At 41.1% G+C, this 24,689-nt stretch overlaps 1 protein-coding gene across 1 annotated transcript in view; it reads right to left on the reverse strand.

The window, feature by feature from the left end:
* ADGRA3 (adhesion G protein-coupled receptor A3) overlaps nucleotides 1-24,689 on the reverse strand; it is a 203,271-nt gene that overhangs the window by 44,648 nt on the left and 133,934 nt on the right. The window contains exons 11-14 of the mRNA XM_030191235.1: nucleotides 20,534-20,695; nucleotides 16,522-16,725; nucleotides 8,055-8,268; nucleotides 2,621-2,829 (exon numbers count right to left, since the gene is read on the reverse strand). Of these exons, the coding sequence (XP_030047095.1) occupies nucleotides 2,621-2,829; nucleotides 8,055-8,268; nucleotides 16,522-16,725; nucleotides 20,534-20,695 (789 nt within the window). The remainder of the gene's footprint in view (nucleotides 1-2,620; nucleotides 2,830-8,054; nucleotides 8,269-16,521; nucleotides 16,726-20,533; nucleotides 20,696-24,689) is intronic.

The following is a 24,689-nucleotide window of genomic DNA, read 5'->3' on the forward strand; positions in this document are numbered from 1 at the left end:
AAGCTAAAGTAGAAAAATTTGATATGCCTTTTTTTCAACTGAATTTCTATGAAAATAACGGGTCCTTTTACTAAGTCATGTAGGTGCCTACGCGCGCCCAACACGCACCAATTCAGAATTCCCGTCTAACTACTGCGTGACCCGGGCGGCAATTTCATTTTTTACACATGTTCACTATGTGTGCCGGAAAATTAACGGCGTACGGTGCTAACCAGCATTGTACACGAGCTGATGATTACCGCTCGGTCAACATGTGAGACCTTATCACTAAGTCACTGGGTGGCGGGGTAAGGTCTCAGGCTCAAAATGGACGTGCGCCAATTTTCATTTTGATGCAGGCCTTTTTTGCAGGTGCGCTGAAAAATGAGCCTGCGCGCGTCCAATACACGTCTACACCAATGTAGGCCACTTTTCGGCACACCTTAGTAAAAGGACCCTTAAGTGTACTTAGATTTGTAAAATGTTTCCAAAAGTATTGGCACACACAGGGGCCTGTTTACTAAAATATGGCAAGCTGTTATTACCAGTTACCACAGAGCCACAGGTCATCATATGCTCTAATGATTTACTGCAGTAGGGGATAGGGTGGAAAATAGACAGGTTATGAGTGTAGACAACACTGGCAGTGCACGGTAAATTAACATGTGCTGTCATTGCTGAAGATAACACAGGTGTACTTCATGCCTCTTCTAACAAGAGACAACTGTACATACACATTGGCATGAAGTAACCACAGGTGTTGTGGAAAAATACTGAACCACAATCAGTAATTCAATTCTAACTTAACCCTTTGATGGCAGCCCTCTATAAATGAACAAAACTGTGGGGTGGGGTTTGGGGGATGTGGTGGTACAGTGTGGTGTGGTGTTGTATGTGTGGTGTGCTGTGGGGAGGGGGTTATGCTTTGGGGTGGGGGTATGGTATGGTGTGGGGGTGTGTTGTGGTGGTATGAAGTATAATGTGGTATGGAGGTATGGTGTAATGTATGTGATGGGTGAGGTATAGGGGCGTGGTGTGTTGAGGGTATTGTGTGGAATGGTATGGTGTGAGGGTATTGTGTGGAATGGTATGGTGTGGGGCTGGGGTGTGGAATGGTATGAGAGTATGGTGTGGTGTGGTTTGGATGGCTTCCTAAAGGAAAAGTCCATAGACCATTATTAAATTGACTTGGGGAAAAGCCACTATTTCTGGGATAAGCAGTATAAAATGTTTTGTACTTTTTTGGGATCTTGCCAGGTTTCTGTGACCTGGATTGGCCACTGTTGGAAACAGGATGCTGGGCTTGATGGACCTTTGGTCTTTCCCAGTATGGCAATACTTATGTACTTATGTGGTGTGGGGGTGTGGTGTAGGGTAGTGTGCTGTGGTATGGGGATATGTGTGGTGAGGAGTATGGTGTGGTATGGTGTGGGGATGGCTATGTGTGGAGTATGGTATGGTGTGGTAGTGTGTTCTGGGGGTAGAGTGTGGTGTAGTGTGAGGGGTAGGTGGGGGGTATTGTGTGCATGGGAGTGTGGTGTAGGAGGTATGGCTTGGGGGTATGATGTGATGGGTGTAGGGATGTGTGGGGGGTGGTATGGATGGTCTGGGGGGTGTATTATGTGGCATGGATGGTCTGGGGGATGTGGTGTGTGGGATGGATGGTGTGTGTGAGGGTGTGGTGAGGATGTGGTGTGTGGTATGGATGGTCTGGAGTGTGTGGAGGTATGTTGTGGATGGTCTGGGGGTGTGTGGTATGGATGGTGTGTGCGAGGGTGTGATGAGGTGTGGGGTATGGCATGTGGGGGAGTGGGTGATATAGGGGTGTGAGGTGTGTGTGTAAATAGATTACATCCCGATGTTCAAAGTGTTTTAAGCAGGCAAGAGGGGCTCCTGCCCCATTAAATCCGTTGGAGCCACCCAACTTTAGATATTCAGCAGCACTAAACCAGGCAGTGCTGCTGAATATCGTCTCTGATTGCCCATAAAGTTGGCAGGTCAGAGGTAGCACTGGAAAGGAACTGGCAGTTTTGCAGGTGCCAGCAACATTCAGTGCCAGGACCTGCATAGCTAACCCAGCAGTAACACGAGACTGCCATAAGAGATCCCGACAACCAGTCTGAAGATGTTGCAGGAAGTAGGGTTTGTTTCTACCCCTACTTCATCACCAAGGATAGGAGGTAGGACGGGGGGGGGGGGGGGGGGGGGGATGTTGTCAATGTCATGGGCAGGGGGGGAGGAGGGGGCTGCTTTGGGTGGGGGAGGGGGAATAGAAAAAACTTATGTGGGTCCCGGATGATATTCAGCCAGGGCTGGCATAACTGTCTTACGAGGCTCCGGCTGAATATCAACTAGGACCCGCATAAGCTCCAGAGGTTACATTAGCTACATTGGCTACACATGGCCTGGTACTAGACATCAGGGGCTAATGCAGCCAGCAGCGGTCAGTGTTTAAAAAATTCTGTCAGCTGAATATCAAGCTATCTTTAGACCGCATAACTTTCCCCGCTTCCTTCCTTTTGTCTTTCTTACAAAATTTCAAGTCATTTTCTCATTTCACTTCGCTAGTCACTACCAATCAATTTAGACATGAACAAAACATTTGCAAACCTTTACAACAGGATTAAAAACTTTTCCATACCATTAACACAGCGTAGTTGCTGAGGGAGTGGCATTGAATGGTGGTAGTATTTTCATCTGAGAAGACAATGTGACAGCCATCTGACTTCCATCCTCCTTGACCATTCAGAAGATCAAAATCCCACCATGCTGCAACAGCATCTGTTCCATGGGCAATGCGACGCAGTGTCACATTGATCGGGATATTTTGAGTATTCATGTTTAGACCATCTGTTTTTGTTTTTTTTTGGGGGGGGGGGGAGGGCGGGAGAAACAAAGGTAGCTATATCAATAATAAACATTCCCATTTCATTTCAAATACTGCACATTAACATGTATTAAAATTGGATACTTAGCCAGTTCAGCATTGCCTAGTACTTACTTGTTTTAGAGTTACATCATGTAGCGCTAATATTTAATGGCTATAAGATGAATACAGGCTAAAAAGCATGGCAGAAATTACTCAGAAATCCTCTTTCACAACCTCAAATTTTGCCTTATAGCGTGAAATGTTTGTTTCGAAAAACGTTTCACAACACTTTTTTTTAACCTAAAAAGAAAGAGTGCTTCATAATACTTTTATCTTGTGGAATACAGTTCTCAGTAAAGGATTAAAGTAAATGCCTGACATCCATCATTTCCCAGTTACTGCATCCAAAAAGAGAACAAAGCTAGGATAGAGTATCAGACAATGTATATCCTAACCACTTTAATGATGTATTTTAACACGTCCAGATCTGCCTGCACATGCAGGTTCCTTTTTGTATACCAGCATTAACAAGATATTGTTTCTTCCATGCAGAAGACAGTTTGAGCATGTGACTAGGGGTGTTTATTGGGAGTTTAAGGAAGACAAAACAAGTGCACAAGGAGTGTAATCCCTAACTAATAAAGAAAAGTTACTTATCCTTTCCCTTCCTGCAAATTCATTTAACAGCAGCCACAAAAATGCTGCACTAATTAAAAAAAAAAAAGAAAATATAAAAACTGCCTTAAAATTAAGCAGCCCTTTTGCTAAAGGCACTAGTGTGCGAGGTAAATGATGCATGCCCTATTTTATACCTATGGGCCAAGCTGTAGTAAAAGAACCCCTAAGCAAGCAATTGTTCTATACAGTACAGAGATTCCCAGCATCTAGCGCTTCTTGGAATCAGCTGATAAAAGCTGGTCATGAACAAAAGGAAAGACAGGATCAGAGATTTAGGCCATATTTATAGTAGGAGGACAAACACAGATGTTTTTTAAGCACATTGCTGCAAAGGAACACTGCCATCACCCACTTTAGGAAGCTGAGCTTTTACTAACTCCCAGCAGCTTAAAACAAAACAGAACAGTCCTTGTTCAGAAAATTGCCTGTAGGCATGAGATTTTAGCACTGACATCACTACAGCTTTGTTAGTGGTGGTACTTTCCTGTAGGGACACGGAAAAACAAGTTCCTAGTACTTTGGGGCTACTAGAATCAAACACCTAGGTTAAGAAAGGGATCTGCTTTTTAAACAGATATTTCAAAAGCATTGACTCCTATGTATGGGTAAATAATTATGGGGTTCAGAGTAACATTGTTAAGAAAAAAAAGCACAACAATCACTTTGTAAAGTTGAAATTGACCAAGCTACATGGGCATACACTACAAACTGCTGGAAAATGGGATCTCTGAAGCTAGAGGGTCTGATTAGTTAGTGTACCGAGGGCTAGATGCATCAACCAAACGTTAAAAAATCTAAATCGTAAAAGTGCTTAACGAATTTGAAACAACAAAGAATGCACAAAAAAAAAAAAACAGCTCAGAAATGTTCGGTGCGGTATTGAAAAGTACCATGTATCAAGCGTACTTTATCCCCGTTGTTAATTTGCTCCTTAAGCATGCGCAGAGCAGCCACAAACGTATTAAACCTACGCAGGTTACTTACGTCAGACTGGGGCGTGCGAGGGGGGGATCTCGGACCTGCAAGCCTTTTAGCTGTCTGATCTAGCAGAAGAGTGCAGTTGAAGATAATTCTAAAAAGAACGACCCTCGTAAATCCGCTTTTGTAACAAAAGACCTCTTTGCAGTTTGTTTACAGTACTGGGAAAATTGGCTTTAGGGGATTGAGTGTTAATTTTCAAAGCTGTTGGAGAAGGGGAGAGACAGGATTTTTAAGCTGCAGGGAGAAGCAGTATCTTTTGTTTTGTATTGATGCAGGGGAAAGCGGAGAGCCACGTGTTTGTATCTCACTTTTTTTTTTAAACATGCTGGCTTGGATTTTTATGGTGCAGGGGGCCTTAACGACAGGTCTGAGCACACGTAAAATTTCTGACGGTAAATGATTCGTTGCAATCATCGGTATGGTTAGTGCATTCCGAATTGTCCACATTTCAATGGTAGTTTCTCCTTTGCATTCCGTTTTCGTTAGCTGCTTGCTTCGTAGGAAAAAGGCCTTTAATGCATGCAACAGTTAGGAATTTCCTTCGTTAAAGGGTTGTTAGAGGGTCGTTAAGGTTTACTGCATCTACCTCTCAGTGAGTTGCAACATTTTGAAGCCAATTACAGCACTTTATAACAGCAATTAGACACGTCCTCCTGATATTCAAAACCATTTAACTGGACAGGAAAGAACCTAGCTGGTAAAACGGCATTTAACCTGCTATCCAGTGATATTCAGCAGGAGATAGCCGGTTATCCCCCACTGAATATTTCCGTTTCGCTACTAGGAGATAACCGGCTATATTGCGCGATATGGCCAGCTAACCCTGAATATTCAATCTATATTCAGCTATTTTAAGTGGCCACATCAAGCCGCTTAAATAACTGGTAGATCTTTTGACAGTTGAAAGTTAACCGGCTATCCTCAAATACCACCTTAGCTGGTTAACTTTAAACCGGCTAAAAATAAACCAGATATTCAATGCCAGTCACCTTGAAACAGCACAACATTAAATATCCGGGCTGACCACTGAAGCAGTCAGATTGTGGGCTCCCCCCCCCACAATCTGAATATTGGCCCCTCGGAATATGGGCTGAGAAATAAAGGCTTATCTCAGAGGCAGAAATTCAGATATACGTATCAAAAGTACATAAGTAATGCCACACTGGGAAAAGACCAAGGGTCCATCGAGCCCAGCATCCTGTCCACGACAGTGGTCAATCCAGGCCAAGGGCACCTGGCGAGCTTCCCAAACGTACAAACATTCTATACATGTTATTCCTGGAATTGTGGATTTTTCCCAAGTCCATTTAGTAGTGGTTTATGGACTTGTCCTTTAGGAAACCGTCTAACTCCTTTTTAAACTCTGCTAAGCTAACCGCCTTCACCACGTTCTCTGGCAACGAATTCCAGAGTTTAATTATGTATTGGGTGAAGAAAAACTTTCTCCGATTTGTTTTAAATTTACTACACTGTAGTTTCATCGCATGCCCCCTAATCCTAGTATTTTTGGAAAGCGTGAACAGATGCTTCACATCCACCTGTTCCACTCCACTCATTATTTTATATACCTCTATCATGTCTCCCCTCAGCCGTCTCTTCTCCAAGCTGAAAAGCCCTAGCCTCCTTAGTCTTTCTTCATAGGGAAGTCGTCCCATCCCCGCTATCATTGTAGTCGCCCTTCGCTGCACCTTTTCCAATTCTACTATATCTTTCTTGAGATGCGGTGACCAGAATTGAACACAATACTCAAGGTGCGGTCGCACCATGGAGCGATACAACGGCATTATAACATCCTCACACCTGTTTTCCATACCTTTCCTAATAATATCCAACATTCTATTCGCTTTCCTAGCCGCAACAGAGAGAAGAGAAGAACCCCCATAGGGGAGACAAGTTACTTCATGCCACAATCACCTATCACCCTGCTATCAGGACAGCCAGGAGAGGTAGGGGAGGGGAGGGAACCAGGGTCACTGGATATCACCCTAGCTGGCAGATGAGGAACTTAGGACCACTGAGTATCATCTAAAACTAGCCCCAACATGGCTAACAGCATACCCCTGGCTCCACTTTCACCAGAAGTATCTGGGACAGGAGCTACCAGCCAGCAATCCAGAGCAGCTGCATGATCTGTCCACCATCCGCTAGGAGACAGAGAAAATACTGAACATTCCAGGCTGCATGATACCCTTAAGGGGCGGCTTACTTGGAGATATTTTCTCTGTCTCCTTCCACTGGTAGATGGACACAACCCATTAGTCTGGACTGGTCTGGTATAGATGACAAGGAAATGCTGATATGCAGAGATGCAGGCTCCATTCCTAAGTTCAGCTTCTGCTCCTCAGGTCGGTTACAGTGGGAACGATGCAGATGCAGCTTGCACAGTTCCCAACAGGAAGAGAGGTCTTGGTCATCCTGTAGTAACAACAGCTAGGGGCTAATGCTCAAATGTTGTTGTTAATAGCCCCCTACGTTTATAGCTGCAGCAGAACTTATCGAACGACAATTAGCGATCAATGCTCAAAGGAAATCACATACAAATGAGATGATGTGCAGAAAGTCTGCACAAAGTTTGGTATGGAAAACGCCCGGTATGTGCGCAGAATGGTCTCATGGTAAGTGTCAATGTTCTGCACATGCCCAGGCCACAGGAACATAAAGGTTTGCATCATAGGTGTCTACTATGATTTTATACTACCCTTGCTGTTCACATCAGCTTTTGTGCCAGTGTACGAGGGTACATTTGTCCGCATGGAGGACAGTGCTTCCTTGCAGTTTCCAGTGCTACCCCATAGACTTCTGTTATTTGTTTTTTATTTTTTTGTCTTCAATTTTTTTTCAGTATGTATTTAATTGATTGTTATATTTTGTGTATGGCAAACAGAACACTTCTTTTTTCATTTTTTAAGGTTACATTACTGTTCCAGGCGGAACACACACATGCATAAGATATACACATGGAAGAGCAGATATTATCAAAAAGTGCAGGCCAAGATGCCCTTTCACATACAACGCCACCTTGGACCTGCTGTAAATTTTGGAACGTTACAGTTTGGTGCTCCCTTCTGTTCATTGCATGCATCACATGGAATGATCGTTTTAATATTAATGAGCTTGTTTTAATACATTTGCATCTAGTTTTCAGCTGCTGCTTTCACAAACGGTAAAAGCAGCATTGAAACCCTTTGAGCAAAAGGCGAACAATAACATACGCACAAAACTGGCTAAAACCTGTCCAAACGGAACATTACAAGCCCAGTAAGCTTTGAGCATTGGCCCCCTCGAGACTGACTCGGGATGCAAAAGGTGGACTCTGATGCTATGATTGGGCTACAAGAAAAAAAAGCGGAAACCCAGGGTAGTTGTAAATGAATGCTCACTGCAGACACAGGAGGATTCAAATGAGCTGGAAGCCCAAAACAGCAAGAGGCATCTACTGGGTCAAAAACAACCAAAAAACACAAGCCCACACCCTTTTCTTTTATGTAAATAGCTGAAACAAAATACAATTTTCATATTTATTAACCCAATACAAATGCAAACAAACCTATTCTTGCCAGAATAACAGGTGTAACTACTGTACGTCGCTTCCCATCATCAGCCAGATGTGTAGAATTTCCTGTTGCAGGGAAAAGCTTCCCATTACGGAATGCAATCAACTGGAGTTTATAGACAGAGTCATCAACTGGCCTTATTTCCCTCTTAACCTTCTGTGAAAAAAGGGCAGATGGCAGCTGAATTGAAGCCTCCACAATGGTTTTCTGAAACAAACAAAAATAAATAAATAAATAAATAAATTTTAAATTGCCTTGTTTACTCAATTTATAATTTGAAACCATACTCAATTTATACTTTGAAACCATACTCAATCTAACCAAAGCAACCCTGAATAAAATGACCATGAATGCACATTCTCTTTATCAAAAAAGTAAAATACAATATTTTACTAATGAAACTGATGGCAAAAAAAAAACTCTGATACAATGTGTGACCATCTCTAGGAAAAGATAACTAAAGTCAGCAGAAACAAAAATGAGGTTTTAATGAATTCTATCAGAGCAAATCCCTTCTTTTATGCGAAAATCAAAAGCACTAGTGCACTGGTGCCATTTTCAAAGAGTATTCAATTAAAAATACTCTTTGAAGATGGTGCCACTGCATTAAAACCCCAAATAATAGTAACATTTCATGCTACCAATCCCAGGGCCTGCAGTGGATTCGCCATGTCTGTTTCAACAGCAGACTACGGACTTTTCCTGCAAGAACTTGTCTAAATCTTTTTTAAACCCAAATACGCTTACTGCTGTTACTACATCCTCTGGCAAAGTGTTCCAGAGCTTAACTATTTGTTGAGTGAAAAAATATTTCCTCCTATTTGTTTTAAAAGTATTTCCATGTAGCTTCATTGAGTGTTCCCCTAGTCTTTGTATATTTTGAAATCGTAAAAAAAAAACAAAAAAAAAACACGATTCACTTCTACTCATTCTATACCACTCAGGATTCTGTAGACCTCAATCACATCTGCCCCAACTGTCTCTTTCTAAGTTGAAGAGACTAACCTCTTTAGCCTCTCCTCATATGAGAGGAGTTGCATCTCATTTATCATGCAGCTCCTTAGTTAAGACTTTTCTTAAAAATGCTGGTTGTCAGTTCTCCTTAATCATTCAAGCGGCCATAATGACCATATCTCATGACTAGTACTTTATTTTTTTTTAAACACTGGATTCTATGATAAACTAGGTGACAAAATCTCACCTCATTCTTAAACATCTAGCTAGGAAGAATAACCCTATTTATAACTGTGGGGTTGTTGTACATTCTACCTGTATTATTCTAAGCATATTTACTTGCCCAGATACTCATTCAAAACATACAATAAAAGCCATTTCATAAATGCAAACCTTTTTGAAGAAGTATCTTCCTGGCATAATAGATGGACCAAGCATCCTCTCTAGACAACAGGCCACGATTACAATTCTAGTTCTTGTAGCCTCATATCATGTCCTCTAGTTCTAGAGCTTCCCTTCATGGGAAATAGGAAAGGGAACAGGACTTGATATACTGACTTTCTGTGGTTTTGCAACTACATTCAAAGTGGTTTATATAGTATATACAGGCACTTACTTTACAGGTACTTACTTGTACCTGGGGCAAAGGAGCTGCAGTGGGAATGAAACCCAGTTCCCCAGGATGAAAGTCTGCTACATTAACCACTAGGCTACACCTAAGCTTGTTTCTTCTGTAATACCTTTCAAGTATTTAAAAGTCTGTTTCATATCTTTGTGTCTTCTCTCTTCTATTTTATACATATTTAGAACTTCCAGTCTCTTCTCCTGTGTCTTCTGATGGAACTCTCTCACCATTTTGGTCACTTTCCTCTGTACTGATTTCAGTCTCTATGTCTTCCGAGAGATAACAGCTTCCAAAACTGAACCCAGTACTCTACACGAGGCCCTACCAGTGCCTTGTACAGGGGCACTATCACCTCTTTCTTTCTTCTGGTTATGCCCCTTTCTGTGCACCCTAGCATCATTCTGGCTTTGGCCACTGCCTTGTCACACAGTCTCATCACTTTGAGATAATACCTCAAGATCTCTATCCTGGTCCATGCACAATCAGCCTCTACCCTCCTATAGCATACAGCTTCCTTGGGCTTCTGCACCCAAAATATATCATTCTGCTCTTCTTTGCTTTAAAGGTTAACTGTCAAATATTCACACCAGCCTGCCATGGGCCAGCCAGCTGCAGAGGGTCTGGGAGGTTTTACTGGACCCTGGCCAGTGGGAGGTGCCCCTCACCCCATAACATAGGGGCAAAACCAGCAACATCAGTAGGCAGAGAAGGAGAACCACCCCTGGATGGACATGCACCCACAGCTGATATCAAATCTGATCATATTATGATCATTGTTATCAAGCGGCCCCAGCACCATTACCTCCTTCACCAGATCGTGTGCTCCACTAAGGACTAGGTCTAGAATTTTTCCTTCTTTTGTTGGCTCCTGAACCATCTGCTCCATAAAGAAATCCCTGATTTCATCAAGGAATTTTACCTTTCTAGCATTTACCCAGTCAATATCTGGGTAATTGAAATCACCCATTATTATTGTGTTGCCCAGTTTGTTAGCCTCCCTAATTTTTGATAACATTTCTACATCTGTTCATCCTGGCCAGGTGGGCGATAGTAAACTCCTATCACTATCCTTTTCCCCTTTACACATGGAATTTCAATCCACTAGAATTCCAAGATTAGTTTTGTTTCCTGCAAAATTTTCAATCTATTTGATTCAAGGCTCTCTTTAACATACAAAGCTACCCCTCTACCAATTCGATCCACCTTATCAATACGATATAATTTGTACCCTGGTTCACAAAATTATCTACAGTGAAGCCCAGGGATACATGACAGACCTCAATGACCTACCAACCAGAAACATATCCGAACCAACACAATCATATCTAAATCTGCACTACCCAAGCTGCAAAGGACTTAAATACAAATCAACTTACGCATCCAGTTTTTCCTACATAAGTACACAACTGTGGAACGCATTACCAAAAGCCTTGAAAACAACGTACGACCACCTAAACTTCCGGAAATCACTAAAAACTAACCTGTTTAAAAAGGCATACCCTACCGATCCACCTTAAATGCCTGATCTCTGCAACACAACAAAACTAAAGTACGTAATGGACACAGCACAACTCTTCCACTGACTGCTCCACATGAACTTTATCTTGCCACAACATCACTTTGTATTTGATCACACCGGAGTCTAAGAACGCATCTCCGGTAGTATGTAAGCCACATTGAACCTGCAAATAGGTGGGAAAATGTGGGATACAAATGTAACAAATAAATACATAAATAAATAAATAAGACTTAAGATTGGCTTAATTTGTAATTTATTTAGTGTTTGCTTCTCACAAACTAGTTAAATGTAATTAAAACTCTAATGAAAGTGCCCCTCTTGTTGTCTTAATTAGAATAATTGGCTGTAAATGAAGAGTTAAGGCTGGGCGGGAGTTGGGGAGGGGAAGTAGGAATGAGGACTGAACTAGGCTCTACTGTGGCAGAAAATTCAAGTTTTAAAACTATGGGTAAAGGGTAGGGAGACTAGCTAATAAGTTTTTTTTTTTTTAATTCTGTGATATTCAATATCCTACAATTCCTCTTTTAATCCCAATCTTTAGGCTACCAAGCACAGAATAAAATAATGTCACTTACCCACAGAAACGTCCTCTTCTCTCAGAACGTCTCAGAAAGAAAGTTAAGTGGGATCTTTTCTCTTTATATAGTTTGGATTCTAAGGAAATTGTTTCAAATAAACCCTTTGAAGCTAGCCCAGTAATCAGATTGTCCTTAGTAACCTTTGCAAATATTCTATTTCCTCACACCTTAATTAACACCTAATTTAAGTCAGTAGCAGTGCTACCTCTCCAGCAGGCAAGAACAGAAAATAACTTTCTTTTAGGACAGTTTAAAATATGAAAGTGCAAAACCATTACGAGAGAAACTACACTGGCTTCCACTCAAGGAACGCGTCACTTTTAAAGTATGCACATTAGTTCATAAAATCATTCACGGCAAAGCCCCAGCCTACATGTCTGAGTTAATAGACTTACCACCCAGAAACGCCAAAAGATCATCCCGAACCTTCCTCAACCTCCACTTCCCTAATTGCAAGGGCTTGAAATACAAGACGCTACACACATCAACCTTTTCTCACATGAGCACGCAGTTTTGGAATACACTGCCGCGCAACTTAAGAACGATCTATGAGCAAACTTCCTTCCGCAAATTATTGAAGACCCATCTTTTTGAAAAAATTTACGGAAAGAGCCAAAACACATAAAGTCCACACTCTCTGTTCATAAATGCATCATACATCCACTTCTGAACTCTCATCCCCATAATCTCACATCACTCATACCTTCACTCACAGAAATATGTATACCATATGTCTTCGTGTCTTAATATTGCCCTTTAAGCTTCCCATTGTCTCCTTCCTATGTTTCAAGGTTTGTGTTCCATTGTTATATTCCTCAACGATACTTCGATTGTCTTGCATAACTCTGCACAATGTAATCCATAACCAAGTTGTAACAAATTGTATTTCCATTATTCATATCATATTGTAAGCCACACTGAGCCCGCAAATAGGTGGGAAAATGTGGGATACAAATGCAATAAATAAATAAATAAATTAAATAAATAAGCCTTGCTACTATCCTTTTTATACTCTTGGCTGTTACGTTCCTACCTCTAGAGAAAGTTTCAGGTTAAAACTATGGGGGGAAAGGGTTGTATACTATGGAACTATGCTTCTCTCTCTTATTTTTATTTTCTAAGACTGAACTAGGCCCTACTATGCCTTCTAGAGACTATCTGTTAATGCTGTGGCAGAAAATTCAAATTTATAAATATGGGGACTAGCTAATAAAGTTTGCTTCTTCTTTTTTTTAATTTTGTGTTAATCAATATCCTACAATCCCTCTTTTAAACCCAATTTTTAAGTTGCGAAGCACAGAATAAAATAATGTCACACCCACAGAAATGTCCTCTTCTCTCAGAATTTTCAGAAAATGTGAGCCACAGACATGGGTGTGTATTGACTGTTAAGGGGACCATGTGGAGTGCGGTCATGGGCGTGGGTTCTGGGGGCATCTGGAAGGAGGAAGGGTGGTGACGGGGGGAATGGGTATGAAGGTTAGGAATCCCTGTACTGCTTACCTAGCAGCCAGTTGCCGGTCATCTCCCCTTGGTCTAACTTGCAGTAGATTCCTGAATGCTGGAGTACATAGGCATCATGGGTGGACACTGGGTAGTGAGCACATACATCCACAATCTCCCCCTGGGCATCACACATGACCTGCATGATCATGGAGTAATATAATTTTCTATTCCTATAGGTATCCTCATGTACCTGGGAAGGTCTTAGTGTGACATGTGTGCAGTCAATGATGCCTATGACTGAGGGGAAGTGGTCCATGGTGTAGAACAGAGCCATGTTGTTCTGGAAGGCCTGGGCAGTGGTGGGGAAGGTAATACACTGTGAGGTGTAAGTAAGGAAGGCATCGAGGAACTGGGCAAGACAGTTGGACATAGTGGGCTGGGTGAGGCCTGCATTGATCGCTAGCAATGACTAAAAGGTGTGACCTTAAGGTGGACTGGCACTGAAATATTCCTTTGTGTCCTGGTCTGGAGGAGGGGTTGTAGCTGGTCACAGAGGTGCTGTATGGCAACCCTATCAAAGAAGCTATAGCTGAGGCGGTGAGCTCTAGTCACCATATGAAGAGCTTGGTGCTGCTCACCACCTACATGCAAATTCTCAAAACCTACCGCTGGCATTAAGGCCAGTTAGCACAGGAATAGCATGCATATAAATCTGTGCTGAATATTCATACGGCCATAGTCCAGTAAAAAAATGTGTGAGGCACAAATGACTGCAAATTGTATTTAAATGTAATGAAACATGTTAAAGACATAATTTCCTACGCATTCCTGGTCAGTGAGGTTCAGGAAGCAGGAGGACCTGGGCCTAAATACTCTCAGGGCAAGATGCACTAAACTAAACGAGCCTTTAACGAACAAGTTTTTAACCTTGGCATGTACTAAAGCCCAATTTCTGATGACGGTAGCAGCAAATGAAAACGGAATGCAGATGAGCAAATTGTGTAGAAACCCTATTGAAATGAGATGCACTAAGGATTTCCGCTTGCCCTAACGCTGGAAAATTCTGGGAAAGCTAACAAGAGGTCTATACCTCTCGTTGGGGCTGCCTGGCTTCCAAAAACAATGTGAAAAAAAAAAATTGGGAGGGGGCAAAAACGCTTGTCAGGAGCGTCCTTTATGGATGGCCTTGCCCCCCCCCCCCCCGAGGTCGCCGCTGCTCCCCGCTCCCCTCTGCATTAAAATCTTGACTCTTTTAGGCAGCCCCAGCCCCCCTCCCTTCCTCTCTTTTTCCTTTTTTAGAAAAAACAGCTCCTGTCATCCTCTGCCCCCCTGCCCCACCCTCCCTGGGGTTGTTGCCGCCGCTCCCCCCTCCACTGGGCCCCCCTCCGTGAAACCGGGCCCGTGCAACGCCTCTCACCTCTGTGTGAAGGCGCTGCACGAGCACGAACAGCTGATCGCCTCCTCCGACGTCCCTCCGTTCCTCCTGGGCCCGCCTTAGTCTGACATAAGTAAACTGACGTAAGCATTATGCTGGCTGCTCATGCTTTACGGGCCGAGTATCGACGGTTTTAACGAAGGATTAGAGAATGCAAGTGAGCTGCAACGAGCAGCTCATTTGCATTCCCTTTCCTTCGTGCATAGCCGTTCCGTACCGATTCGTTATGGAATTCGGTACGGAATGGCTCTAACGAGGACTTTTGTGCATCTTGGCCTCAGTCAGGGGTATCCCTCTGTGGCCTACCCGCCAAACTCTCATCTACAGCCAGCAAAGCATCAACCACATTAGCATTCAGCGCATCCATCATTGATGTACAGGTGTCTCACCATCACAGGTGCAACCCACTAACCCCAGTAACACCACTGTGCATACTTCCACCCACTAAGACCCAGACCCAGCACACAACACAAAGCACTCACTCACTCTCCCAGCAACAGTAAACAGTCCTCACATATATAGCAGCAGTACAAAGCACTCACTCTCCCAGAAACATCACAGAACCCTCACACAAACAGCAGCAGCACACAACACAGTGACAAATGGGAACTGGACAAACAGAGCAACAATGAGAGACAGACAACAAGAGGAAGGGGGCCAGATACGGAGCAAGGGATGGGTGTGGCTGAAGTGGGGGCTAGCAGGTGAGAACAAGGACTTGAGGAGGTAAGATACAAGGGAGGCAAGGCAGAAAATGTGAGGATCAAAAGGTTCAGGACTGGGGCAAACAAATAAAGGTAACAAACCACTCAGAAATTCTCCACTCTCACACACAAATGACCACTCCACCTCTCCACACTCAAACTCAACAAATTCACAAATGGGTCCAAAGACAGGTTTGGGCCCTGACCTAGTTGCTTTTAAAGCAGGTTTAAACCACAATGTTTTTCTTTCCTGCCCCAGGAAATAGTTATCACAAAAACATTCATCATGTAATGCCACCCATCTTATGCCGATACGCCCCTCCTGAAAACGCTCTTTTTCAACGAATATTGGACTTTTTTTTTTTTTGGGGGGGGGGGGGGGGGGGAGGTTTGATTATGTAGTTTAAATGTTTTTCTGTGAGAAACACGCCCATCTGCCACATACCATTTTTTTTTTTACTTTTTCTCTTTTGATTATGAACCTCATGGTTAATCCTCTAGTTACGAATGATGTTTTCTTTTTTTCCCATTTTTAAAACACCTCACTAAGCACATTACCATCCCATGATTCTAATTACAGCCTCAAAACCAAATATCAATATTGTAATATACATTTAGTAAAAACCATCCTTAACTCATTTTGCATCAACCTGATGGAGAACAGTTATTTCTGAGATTTACTTGTACTTTACATGCATAATCTGCACAAAGCCTGCATGACTAAGGGTCTCAATATAATGTGCATACATTTGCAATCTTAACATTGCCTCAGAATTAAATAAAAGCAGAATGGAAAGGAGAAATCACAATGATTGATTGATTTAGCTGCTACCAAATTTACTGTATAAAATGTGTTGCTAAAACTGCTGGATAAGAGATGAAGCCTGTAACTGCCAGCTCCTCAGATTCAAGCATTACCAGCTCCCATCAAATAGAGCAGCACTCATATCTTGCCTAATTGATGTTCACCAACTGTGACCAACAAAGTACCTTAAAATACTGACACTAGTTTTGTCCCTTGTATTGAGATCAAAAAAAAAAAAAAAAAAAAAAAAAAAATCAGTCCTTTTTTAGTTTCAGCTCTCTTCCCCCAAGTGCATAGTCCCAAATGATGGCAAATAATGCAGAAGTCCTTAAGTTATTTACTCTGTTTTAATTTATTGGACAAATAATTACTGCACTCATGCTGTGTGCCATACCTTTAGTGCTAAGCTGGAAAATGTGTTTGAAACATTGCACTTAAAGCTCAGCTGTTTATCTAGATTTCCATCTGGATCTCTTCTTCCTAAGTCAGCAAGTCCCGACCGGTCCGATGCTGCCACTTTCTGGAATACGGTGCAAGTTATTCCAGTGAACCCAATGGCCTTTATCATATAGGCTTCTAGAGCAATGTTCGGTGAATACTATTATAATAAATTATATGATAATTAGTTAACCTTGTATTATTCATATTTTTATGAAAGTAAGCTAAGTCAAAAGATAAATTAATTTATGGAATCCTAAACAGTACAATACAAAATTTATATTCCGTTATGTACCAACTAGGATCAATACAGATAACAATTTAAGCAAAAGCTAGGCCATCACTAATAAAAGAATACAAAATATAATAAAATTATTCAATCGTGGGACCCCACACCCAGTAGTGTTTTCAGGATATCCACAATCAATGTGCTTGAGTTAAATTTGAAATAGACTGGTACAAGGAGAAAATAGAATGAAGAAAATGGTAACAACAACAACAACAAAAGCTAGATGGAGCAGATACAAAGGTTAAAATACTGTATCAGGAATGGATGTTGTTCAAAAATACTATTCTGAAAGCCAAGACTAGATATATTGTGGAAGGAAGGCCAAAATGAAAACCAGCAGTGAGATGACGGAGTCTATTATAGCTAACAGAACATCCTTCAGAAAATGGAGAAAGGATCCAAATGAAGATAATAGTAAACAGCATATGGAACAGCAAGTTAAATGCAAAGCACTGATAAAGAAGACAAATAGAAAATTTGAAAATAAGCTTGCCTTAGAGGCAAAAACACACAAAAACTTTCTAAGGTACATTCAAAGCAAGAAGCCAGTAAGAGAACCAGCTGGATCACTGATGATCAAGGGGTAAAATGGGCACTCAGGGAGGACAAAGCCACAGAGGACAGATTGAAGGAATTGTTTCCTTCAGACTTCACAGAGGAAAATATAGGGGAGAAATCCATGCCAGAAATGATTATTTAATAGTGATGAGTTGGAGAAATTGAAACAAATGCCTGTTAACCTGTAAAATGTAATAGGACGAAGTGACAAACTAAAGAGTAGTAAAACACCTAGACCAGTTGGTATACACCCCCGAGTGCTCATAGAACTATATAATGGAATTGTAGCATCCGACAGTCCGACTCCGTTTCCCTCTCTGTTCCGCCCTCTGACATCATCACGTCTTGACGCGAGGACAGGACAGAGAGGGAAGTCTCTACTGCGCATTTGCAGGTGAGTCGGTCACTTGCCATTTATATGTTTGATTTAGAAATGACCTGGAAACAATAAGCGAGGTAATAAACTTTACTGATAAACTTTATTCAAAGTTTTTAAATCACAAGAAGATCATGAAAAATTGCAATAAGACCGACGAATATTGGCATCCAATTGGCAGATGAAATTTCATGTGAGCCTCTGCAAAGTGATACACAACCTGCACTATAGCCACATAATGCAAGGTTACACATTACATTGAAATATATTGAAATCTTTTGCTCAGTATACAGCTGCAGCAGCCAAGAATGCAAATAAAAAAGAAGTTATTAAAGAGAATAAAAAAGAGAATATCTTAATGTCTCTATATCACTTCACAGTGCAAGCACACTTTGATATTTTTGTACTAGTCTGGTCTCCACATCTCAAAAACAGATATTAGTAAAGGGGATGCAAAGACTCCTCTATGGGGAAAGCCTAAAGAGGTTACGGTTCTTCCGCTTAGAGAAGAGACAGCTGAGGGGAGAATCAATATAGGTCTACAGAAAAATGAGTGAACAGGTAGGCATGAATTCTTGTTTACTCTTTCCAAAAGCACAAGAACTAGGGAATGTACAATGAAGTTACTAAGTAGTACATTTAAAAGAACTTGGAGTGAGGGGGGCGTGTCAAGATGGCGCCGTGAGCAGGTGTGCTAGAAGCGAGCTCCTGCCTTTCGCTTGCGGAATTTAAATTATATACCTGTTTTTTCCTGTAATGCCGCATACCAAGCGTAAAGGGACGACTCGGGGGATTCCCCTTCACCCCGCGACGTCCACACCGGCAAGCGGAGGTTTGGAACGCTTCTTCCCTGCATTGTCCCGAAGAAGCGGAGCGGAGTCCTTAGCGAGTGGGGCCGGTGAAGCGACCTCCACGCAGGAAATAGAAGTTTCTCTCTCCCCGCCTTCTACGACGCCTCCTTGCCCTGCAACTGCCTTGAGCGAGTCGGGGTTTCTCTTGGAGCCCGGAAAGGGCTATCCTGGGGAGCCCAGAGGGGAGCCTGGCTCTGTAAAGACAACTGCAGCTGCAGAGGAGACGGAGGTGAGCCTGGGCAAGATCTGGCTGAAGTTATTGGAAATAGAAAAAACCTTGAGACAATCTTCGGATGAGGTAAAGACTTTGAATTTCAATGTACAGGAAGTGAAAGGCTCCCTAGATTTGGCAAAACAAGATTTTACTTTAAAGATTGAGGCCTTAGAGAGAGAGACAAAACAAACAGAAGATTTCAAAATGGCAGTGGTAAAAGACAATATGGAAATTAGAAGAAAACTGGAACAGGTAGAGAATTTCAATAGGAGATTAAATCTTCGAATGTTGAATTTTCCTAGAATACTGGGAGAATCTCCAAAAGATCTGTTCCAGAGATATCTAAAAGAAAATTTAAACTTTCCCCAAGAAGTATTTCCTCCTCTGGATAAAATATATTATATTCCAAGCACGATGAAAAAAGTTGGGACAGAAAATTCTATTGACTTACAAAATGTCACAGCCATTTTGGAGCAAACAATTGAGGAATCACCAGAAAGGGGGACATTGATAATTTCCTTTGTATTTCAACAGGATTTAAATGCAGTTATGCGTCTTTACTTTAAATCTACTAATCGAGAATTTGCAGGTCAAAAGATTTGGCTTTATCCGGATGTGACTAAATCCACACAAGAAAAACGTAAAAAGTTTCTATCTATGAGGTCTAAAGTATTGGAAATGGGAGGCTCTTTCCTCCTGGCTTACCCATGTAAATGTGTCATCAGGTTGAATCAAGCTAAATACATATATTATATGCCTGAACAGCTTCAGACTTTTCTAGACACTAAACAACGATAGAATTAGAATTATAAAAGGGACTGACGGTACCATAAAAGTTTCACTAATATGTTTTGATTTTGTATATCTTCACTATTTCCTGCCTCCCCACTATTGAGGTCTAAGGAAGCCAATATTTGTCTTTATTTAGATGATTTGTTGTATTTAATGGCTGTATTACACTTTTGCAGTATGATAATTTCTGTAATAAGTATATAAAAATTAATAAAAATTATGAATCATAAAAGAACTTGGAGAAAATATTTTTTCATTCAATGTATAATAAAGCGCTGGAATTCATTGCCAAACAATACGGCAAAAAGTCTGAACAAGTTCCCGGAAGAAAAATCCATGAACAGCTGTTAAGGTAGACTTGGGGGGAAAATTCCCAGTGATAAGCAGTAAGGAATCTATTACTCTTCTGGGATACTGCCAAGAACTTGTGACCTGGATTACCTAGTATTGGAAACAAGATACTGAGTTTGATGGACCACTGGTTTGCTCCAGAACGGGAATGCTTCTATATTTATGTACTTGTTTACCTCATACATATTCACTGTGAACCTCCTGAAAACCTGAGTGATTGGTACCCCAGGATAAGTTTAAGCAGCCCTTCCTCAGGTAACCCCCCTGCAGAATTAAGCAATTATATAAAGTAAACCACAATATCTTACAGAATATGCATTAAACAGATTAAAAAAATAACCTATCAATAGATTCAGCACATAAGCATACCTCACACAACAAAAAAATATACTTGTTATAAAATAAATGCTAATTCTGTCCAACTGTCTATTCATTACTTACACAAAATCTTTTATAACTAGCATACTTAATATAAATAGATAAAAACAATTCAGAAACAAAAAGGTAGATGAGCTGATATTCTTGAGTCATGCTTACTGTTGAGTAAACTTGAGCACCATTAGCAAGTCTGTATGCAGCAATTCGTTGTAAACACTGAACAATTCTAGTACAGGCTTTGGCTTCTTTCTGTGCCAACAACAGAACACGTTCATCTGCCAGCATAATGTTACTTGCGATGTCCACCATCACATCACCAAGCTGGAGAGTTCAATAAAACAAAAATCAGATAACCAAATTTTAGAATACAAACTGAACAGTTTTTTCAGGCCTAACAGCTTCTTCCTGTTCAACTCTTCACTTGCAACTATCTAGTTGTTTTCCTCCATCCTTTCTTGGTTACTCACTGCAGCAACAGTTATCTATGGAAAAATAACTGCAACACTACAAAAGAGTAAAATACAAATAATTTCTTTACTGAGTAAATTCAAGCACTGGCAGCAAATCTGAAAGACCTGCTAATATTGCCAAACTGCGTGAGAGCTGAACAAACATCATCCCTTTCAATTTCTTTGGTAAACACTATGGAATAAATCACATTAATAAAATAATGTATTATTGTATTCCATGAGTTATGAATTCCTACCTCTTGTATATGACAGAGACAAGAGGCAGGGATTTACTCATTTATTTTGGGCGAAATAAAAACATGTGCAAAACCTTGAAATGACACTTTCACTGCAAAGGTAGTGAACACAGAGGTGAATAAGAGCCTGAGGAGATGAGAAAAAGGGCATGCATTTTAAAATAAGTATATTATCTGAAAAATATATAACATGTTATAGTGAACTTGCATATTATCCCTGAAATTCTATATATGGCAATTAAAATTGCACATGCAAAATTTGGCACACCCAATTTGTATGCACAATTTAACTGAATGCCAATTATCGCCAATAATTAGGTGCTAATAATCCATTATCAGCACTAATTGGCATTAATTAAAATTTACACATGCATTTTTAGTCACAGGGATCTGCATGTAAATTTTATGTGTGGCTCTAAAATGGCAGCGCAGCCATTTCAGAGTCATGGGTGGTTCAGGACCATTCCTACAAATTATGCAAGCTGTTATAGAAAAATGGGGATCCGTGCCTAATTTAGAAATGAGGATTTACACCAGCGTCTAAAACGGCAGCGCAGCCATTTCAGAGTCATGGGTGGTTCAGGACCATTCCTACAAATTATGCAAGCTGTTATAGAAAAATGGGGATCCGTGCCTAATTTAGAAATGAGGATTTACACCAGCGTCTAAAACTAGGCGCTGATCCCTGCACTAAGCATATTCTATAAACGGCACCTAACTTTCAGTGCCATTTATAGAACAGCATATTTTTTTCAGCACCATTTATAGAATTTGATTCTATATGTGAAATTATAAAATAATATTTATCAACAGCAGAAAGAAAGCTAATGCCAATTTCTCTGGAGAATAAATGGCTGCCCGTTCATTAAATAACTGCCACACGCATTAAATGTGCTGTCTCACATAATCCCAAATGGTGGGACATAAAAATTGCTTAATAGAATTTTTCTTTACAAGCCTTTATCAAATAAATGCACCTTATTTGGAAACATATTAAAACTCAAGCAGATACCTATGAATAAACAGCAAGGCACAACTATAGACTGTATTAGACATTTAAATCAGGTCAACAATATTTTCAAATTAGTTTTCTACTGTAAATTAACATATCTAGACAACAAGGCTCTTTTTAATATTACCTTGCTATAAATTGCCAATTTTACATTTAAAAGCAAAAGTTTCTTAGTAGGTATTAGTAAAGACCATCTAGCCCAGTCAGTCTGCCCAGTAAATTTCAATTTAACATAAGTTCCACACATCTTTTTGAAACATACATTAAAGATTTGTGATACACACTGGTAAAATAAATAAATAAATAAAAATTAAAACTCAACTGCGTAGGTATTCACTAGGAAATTAAGGACCCTGTTTACTAAGTCACGCTAAAGGTGCGTTAGCATTTTTAGCACATGCTAAGCATTAGCGTTCGCTAACCATGTAGATGCCCATAGGAATATTATGGGCAGTTGCATGGTTAGCGCACGCTGAAAATGCTATCGTGCCTCTAGCATGGCTTAGTAAACAGGGTCCTTAGGGGTTCTTTTACAAAGGTGTGGAAAAAGTGGCCTTAGCATGTCCTTATGTGGGTCTTTCCCACACGCTAAGGCCATTTGTTTCCGCAGCAGGAAAATGTACGCTTTTCAATTTCCACGTGTGTCCATTAAAAAAAAGATTAGCGTGTGAGCCTTTACCGCGACCTATTTTGTAGGCAGCAAGGGCTCACGCACTAATCAATTAATGCCAATGCGCTGATCAGCAGAGAAAAACTCATGGTCCACCCCCATACATGCCATGCGCTGTGATTGGCTCAGAGACTTCCGGGTCTCTCAGCTGAGTGAAGCACGTCCAAAAAGGCCGTTTTTATTATTGCCGGGGGTGGGGGGGGGGGGTGGGTGATGAGCAGGGAAATATCTTCTTCTTCTGCTGCCTTTATGCATTATGTCTGTGGTATCTTGATCTCTCTGCCCAGGATGTGTGTAAGTAACCTTAAACTGGCAACTGCTGGTTTGGGGATTTCGGTTTCCTGGAAACTAGGACTCACCCCCCCCCCCCCCCCCCCAATATCCCCAACAAGGAGATCCGCAAAGAAAGCAACAGCAGCAACAAAATGTTGCCAAGGGATCCCTGACATAGGTAACAACCTTTTAGGGAGCGAATTCATCAGTGTGGGAAAGCCCTACACTGCTGCCAACCACTCCGGTGCATTGCTTCACAAGAACATTCACTCCATACCTCAACTTTTTCTCTGTCTGGTGCTGCGATTCTGCTATTTTTTGTTCTAGTTTCACAAGCTTCATGGAATAGGGAAAACAAAAACAAGAAACAGCAGCAGGGTTAAAGACTGCGGGAGGGTGGGGGGGGGGGAGTTGACAAACACTTGGGCATTCTTTCGAGTGAAGGACGCTTTTTTTTTTGTTACTTTGGGCCAAGTTTTATACCGCGCAGCCCCAACAAGAGGTACAGACCTCTCGTTAGATTTTCCAGCGTTAAGGCAACTGGAAAAGGTTAGTGCATCTCATTACAATAGGGTTTCTACACAATTCGCTCATCTGCATTCCGTTTTCGTTAGCGGCTACCGTCTTCGGGAAAAAGTCTTTAGTGCATGTCAGGGTTTACTACTTGCTCGTTAATGGCTCGTTAAGTTTAGTGCATCTGGCCCTTAGGGACAGAGAGAAGGGAGAAACACTGGACTGAGGGAAGTGTGCAGGGGTGGAGGGGAGAGAAAGCTTAACCTTTGAACCAGGCGAAGCACGGTGGTGAAGTCAGAGGGTGGGGATTTTGGCACCCTTTATCGCTGGCACCCTGAGCCAGTGCCTCAACTGGTCCAATGGATAAGCCGGCCCTACGTATACTCTGTGAATGTACACATGTTGTTTTATAAAATGTGCATGCAAATTGCAGCTTAGCTCACAAACTTGCCTACGTGCAATCTTGTCAATGCATATATCTGTATGCATGTATCCGAACGCACAATTTCAAAACAGCCAACTTCTGCATATGAAACATGCTTTGCACATGGAAAATTCTTTATAAAATTACTACCAATTAGGAGCCTTCCCAGACTACTCATTAGGAAAAAGAAAATCTCTTATGATCTCATCTTTTAGCAACACTTAATTGCCAAAAACAAATAAAAATAAAATAAAAATCCCTGGCATATAAACGCTAACAAACTTTGAGTATTTACTAACACGCATTAGTGTTAATGCATATGAAAGATATGTACGAGATGCCAAACTTGCATCAAAGTGATGTTAATGCACTTGTGCTACAATCAATGCAATATATTAGGAACATGAAAGAACAGGCAAAACCCAAAAATCCGTTAGTGGAGGGAAACCAGACACACATTAAATATAAAATGTAATGCAAAGGTTATAATGCAATAAACCATACCTTTCGATTAATAGTTAACATTTCGTGTTCATACCAGCATTAATGCCATTACTTTACACTCTTCCAAGTATTCTGCATGATCCCTTCAGTTAGTAAACCTCACATTATCTTGATCATTAAACAAAGCACATTAACAGCTTTATTTAACAAAATAATTGTTTAATATTAATCTGACAGAGCATTCACTTACCAAAATATGATTGTAATTTAAAT

Source organism: Microcaecilia unicolor, chromosome 2 (genome assembly GCF_901765095.1).
Source record: "Microcaecilia unicolor chromosome 2, aMicUni1.1, whole genome shotgun sequence".
Lineage (NCBI taxonomy): Eukaryota > Metazoa > Chordata > Amphibia > Gymnophiona > Siphonopidae > Microcaecilia > Microcaecilia unicolor.